Source organism: Crocodylus porosus, unplaced genomic scaffold (assembly GCF_001723895.1).
Source record: "Crocodylus porosus isolate Cpor-Errol unplaced genomic scaffold, CroPor_comp1, whole genome shotgun sequence".
NCBI classification, from domain to species: domain Eukaryota; kingdom Metazoa; phylum Chordata; order Crocodylia; family Crocodylidae; genus Crocodylus; species Crocodylus porosus.
The window spans coordinates 14454725-14460282 of NW_017728906.1; the positions used below are offsets into that span (position 1 = coordinate 14454725).

Sequence of the window (5558 nt, forward strand, 5' to 3'; positions counted from 1 at the left end):
GAGATCAAAAAGACGAGTCACTCCACCCGCCGTCCTCAGCCTCTGCTTGCGCCTCACAGTCCCTGCCATCCACAGCCTCTGCTCACAGGATCGTTCTCTCCCTGTGAGACAGTCCCTGCAAAGGCAGCCTCTGCTCACAGGATCGAGCACAGTCTCTCCTCCAAAACACACACTACCTCACCACACCCAGGTGGCGGCTTGCAAACCTTTTATAAGAATTTAGTGGCCAATGAGAACGCTCTTCACAGAGAAATTTCTAGTCAAATTACATCATGCAGTCAGTGAACTGAGCATGTGCGTTAGATCAGATTGCCTCATGCTCTGTGACTGACAAGCCTCCGGGTCACCCAGAGGGCACATTCTGGGGGCCTGGCTGTAGTTTCAACTCCCTGTGATGGCAGTACCAAACTTAAGATTTTTCCTTGACAGAAATCAGCTTGGTAGCTGGGGTATTTTATATACAACTGGTTGTGTGATTCTCTACTCTATTGATTTTTTTTCAATAAGCTTTGGATTAAGCTCTAGTAGATCACTCTCTTTAGGATTTGCTGTGGATCATAATGTATGGATAGAGAGGATGTTGCTTAAGCCATAAGGTCTCTGTCTTTGGACTAAATTATTTTGTTCATTTGCAGGTTGAGCAAACCTAAATCCAAAATATGAGGGAATCCTCAGCCAACCTCAGTCTGTAGGGCCTCTTAACTGTTACCATGTTGTTTCATTTAAATGGTGGCTTCCATGGTCCCCAAACCCTGGTGAAGGTACAGATACCCAGTCCTCCAAACCTCTTAGTGCATCAGGAAACAGATGCACATGTGGTTTGTGGGCATCCCTTACTCTGTTTATCCACTTGCCTGTAGAGCAGAATCATACTAGGTCTGTTTATCCAGGGTCTACTAATACAGGACTATACAGAAGAGCGGGCCATGAAGGTGACTTGTGATGTACATATATGATGGGAATAGACAAAAAGGCTTCCTGTAACTAAAGTATGCGCACAGCACACTGGATAGGACTTTGGCATATCTGTTGGCTGTGCCTTTATATTAAAGATTTAGCCATGATGATAAATTAAGGCAAATTAAATGTGGCCTCTGTCTCCTTTTCCAGCTGCCAAATGCATCATGAATTTGGGGATTGTTAGTAGTTACTATGTCAAATGCAGGGTCTGTTTGGGTGAAAGCAGCTCATTGTCGTTAACAGAGTGGCTTCCATGTACACCTGCCAGAAATTCAACACCTTTTACTTGTTAGCTAGATTTCTTCAAAGTAACAGCAATAATTAACTGAAATGCTGATGTTTTGTAGATAATTTTCAACAAATGTGGAAATACTGAGTCATGCCATACAAGCGAGGACAGTTTTATAAGAAGGAAAAGTATTTGCTCTTACACCACATTGTTAATTAAAGCACTGTTGGTCATAAGTATGGCCAGACTTGGACAACATACTGTTAGGAGTGCGGATTGTGCTGAAATAAAAGAGATGGGAAGATAATGGGAAAAAAAGGGATATAAACTGTTCTATGACCAAGATTTTTAAGGCAGCCTTACTTGTTAATTTGTTTTCAGTGGTTGCCTGGGCTTCATTTTTATGGCGTGTCAACCGTTAGAATTTCTGTCTATTTACTGCAAAGTCATCTAGTGGAAAGGTGTCCAATCAATGAGCTAGCCCCCTGCGACTGCACTCTGCCAACAAACTTATGTCCTCTTTAACAGATATTTTTTCTTTCTAAGCCAGTTGGAGCCATATTAACTCTTTCTCCCTCACATCCACTTTTAGTGTTTCTTTCTATCTCTTAGTACTTGGGCGCTTAATGATTTCCTTGTCCTCTTAGTTGTTTATACTTGTCTTATGACTCCCTCTTGTGTGTATATATATTTTCAAATAGGAGGGGAAAAATAATACAAAATTACACCAGCTGTTATTGAAGTAACTTGACAAAAAACAAAACTATTATTTACAATCTTTGTTCCAAGGATACAAAAGTTGCCATCTAAACACCGTGACAATGTCTTCCTAATAAATTCCCCCAGATTGATAAGTGTCTTAGCTTCTGAATGCCCAAGCTTTGTCTACCTAAGGGAACAATGAAAACCCAGTGGTAAAGCTGTAAAATTGGGCAGATGGTTACCATCTTAATCTCTAATAAATTATTGCAGCCAGTGGAATGGCAGCATTTGGGGTTCTGTCTTGATCTGGGCAGTTGGGTCTTGAATTTGGAGACCAGTAGTCTTTAGTTTCACTGTGAGCACATCTATACATGCAGTTATGGTGCCTGAATAAACTGTAGAGCTTATTGCTCTGGAGTTAATTGCTCCTGGGTGCAACAGTTGAATGTATACCCAGAAGCAATTAACTCCAGAGCAATAATCTCTGCAATTTATTCAGGTGTAACATGTGGAGCTTGGGTGGAGCAGCCCTGGCTGGCATGGGGCCCCATGGGTCAGCCTGCCAGTGCAAAGCTGCTCCTCCCAACTCAGTGTGCTGTGAAGGGGCTGGCTGGGGCATGAGGGAGCTTTAGTGTAGCAGTCATTTAGCTATGTCACTAGCTGGCAGTCATTTACAGATGCACTCCTGCAGAATGAATTCATTTACCCCAGTATGTGTAGATGCTGAGACATTTACTAACTAAGTAGTCAGCTCATGGAGACATGCCCGGTGAGATGCTTTTTGCCATGCCTATGCTTATGCTGAAGGTCAGAGCTTGGCTAGTGATTTAATTATAGGACTGAGATTTTGAACATCTGGCTTCTGTTTTTGACATCACCACAAGCTCTAGCAAGCGACTTCGTTTCTTTGTTTCAGTTTCCCCAACTGTGAATTGCAGATCACATCAATGTATTTAACAAGCTTTGGTTATCCTCTGATGGATGGTGTAATATGTAATGCTATTTTAGTGTTAACAAATTGCTTTGTAGGTGGCTTCTGAGATGCTTCTAATGATCAGTGTTCATCTCTTTATATTCCTTGGCCAAGGATCCAGTTCTGCTTAGATTCAGGCTAAGGCAAATAAAAATTAAATCTCAAGTATTGTCCTGTTGGAAATGCACAGTTCTCATGACATTTTTAACATTATTTCACCATTGCTGTATTACAATTTTGAGAACAACCAGTTTGGACATCTGTGAGCAGGTCTGAAATCTAAGAATTGCAGTTGTAGGGATTAGGTACAATCTGAGGGGAAATTGGTTTCAACTCCCATTCCTGACACATGGAAGTGTTGGGTTATCTTTTGACTTTTTATTTTTGTAGATTAAGGGCTGAAGGGCTCCCTAAACTTAGATGGGTCCATCACCACTGAAGTCAGATAGACTTATATCTGCTTAAATCAATAGTGAGTTGGGACCTGCATTGATAATAGATCCTTTTAGGAGCACTGTTCATACACTAAGTGGTTGGCTGAAACTAACACCCCACTCCAGATATGAAATGCAGATTTATGTCCTGTTGAAATCAATATGAATTAAGTGCCTAAATACCTTTTAAGAATGTTAGATAGAAACTAGAAATTTTTGCCATGACTAAAGTGGCTAGTGTATTTTCGTATGGTTTTCTTTTTTGTACATTTTATTGCCTTTTCTAAGTGCTAGCCCTCGCTTGAATGCAAACAAAATCAAATAAATCCCTCTGGAGAAGATAAATCCCTAATTGCAGCACAGATTCCATTGCTGTAGTGTTAAAGCCCTTACATAGCAGCACATTTATTCAATAGTCCTCAACTTTTATATAGGAAAATATCAGAGAAATGTATAACAAATGTAAGCTGAAAATCATTTATTTTCCCCATGTGGAAGCGCTAAGATTTCTTGGCCAAAAAGCTGATGTGCTGTAGGTGAAATTATCTGTTTTTTTTCACTTGCTGTGGAACATTTCTTCTCCCCTAGCCCTTAAAGGTGAAAAGCTGTAAATGTCTGAGAGCTTACAATATTCATAACTTTCTAAGAGGCAGGGCTTTTTTCATGGTCACTATATGATGGTATCAAAAATAGATTCTACTTCATAATTGCTTGTTTATGTTACAACTACAACACTGTTGAAGGGCCTGGTTACTGCCTCGTCATTTCCAAATGAGAATAAAAAAAGATACAGTTTTGCTAAGCATACACAGGACTCTGTCAGCATTCCTGAGCTATGCAAGTTTGTCCACGGCTGTCAAGTAGTTTAGAAGAGTTCCCTCTATGCTGTGAAATAAACAACATTTAATTAAATTGAGAGGCAGCTGCATCATAAACAAGTCCACCAATACAATTGTACTGTAAACAGATGTTTAGCTGGTTTATTTTTATAAGGGATTTTAAGCAAGTTTCTTTTTCTCAGGGCAAGGAAATTGATGGTATCAGTGTTTCCATTTTAATTGTCTATTTCCTTCCCAAAAAGTAGGTCTACAGCATCAGGAGAAGACCAAGGAATCTTCTTGGTTCTGAAGTTCACATATAGCTTAACACGAGCTAGAGCTGGAATCCCCACAGCTGGCATGGAGATGCTGCCGTGGTTGACTGTTGATACTGCAATGGTTGACTGTTTCAAAGGACTCACTGCTGAAGGGAAGATGAAGAGCCAGCCATTATGCTTTTGCAATTGAGCCTTTTCCTTTTAAGACCATTTCTAGGTCCTAGAACATTGAAGAAAAAAATGCTTTTTTTCCCCCTCTTTCCTCATCTGAGCCTGCTGCAGCTGAGCAATCTAACTTCTTTTTTGCTCCTCTTACAGTATTTTGTTCAGCCTGATTGTTTTTATGAACTGCTTTGATTGTCAGGAGAAGATTTTGCCTCGACTACAGCATTCATCCTTTCAGGAATACAGTATTTGTATCTTTTTGTGCATCTATTTTTGTAGAAATACAGAAAGCTTGGTTAAGGATTGATGGCAATTTTAGGATGACATATTTTTTTTAAAAAAATTGTAAAATTGTTAAGTTCTGTTTAAAGAACTTGCTCTCAGAGAAGCACTGGCAAAATTGTATAAAATGCTTATTTTTAGATGTCTGTGATGTCTGTATTCGTGGATTCTTTTGTTACCTCATGTGTCTGGGGGTTTTTTGCGGGTGGGGGTTGGTTTGTTTTGTTTGGGGGTTTTTTTAAGAGCAAAATCTTGGATAGTCCAAGCATTCATTGTTTTCATATTACAAGATTTTGAAGGTTTTTCCTTTTAATTCTAGTGTAAAATATAATTCACACTTAAAGTTTCAGCCAAATATTTTTCCTACTAGCATTATCTTATAGAAAGAGTAGATTTATTTTCTTGCTTTAGAAGATGGCTTTAAGCTATGCTGACTATAAGGAATTTGGGGACATATTAGCAAAGAGAAAAGACTATTTTCACAGGAATCCTATTTCCAGCTCTGTTTCATTTACAATGGACCAAATGAGTCTGGGCCTGATCCAGGGCCCACTGAAGCCAGTGGAAAGACTCTCATTGACATCTGTGGACCGTGCTTTAGGTCCTTTTCCTGTGATAACTATAAATAGCAGTAATTTAGGGCATGTTAAGGATCATGTGCTTTATGTGGCAATTCAAGAACAAAATTCAAATTTTACAAAAAGTTAACAGTTTTGG

General features: G+C 39.4%; 1 protein-coding gene across 1 annotated transcript in view; it reads left to right on the forward strand.

Annotated features, from left to right (window-relative positions):
- Nucleotides 1-4987, forward strand: part of VGLL3 (vestigial like family member 3) — a 29542-nt gene extending 24555 nt beyond the window's left edge. Inside the window, 1 exon segment of the mRNA XM_019528732.1 lies at nucleotides 4380-4987. Coding sequence (XP_019384277.1) covers nucleotides 4380-4426 — 47 coding nt within the window. The 3' untranslated portion in view covers nucleotides 4427-4987.
- Nucleotides 4988-5558: the final 571 nt, after the last annotated feature.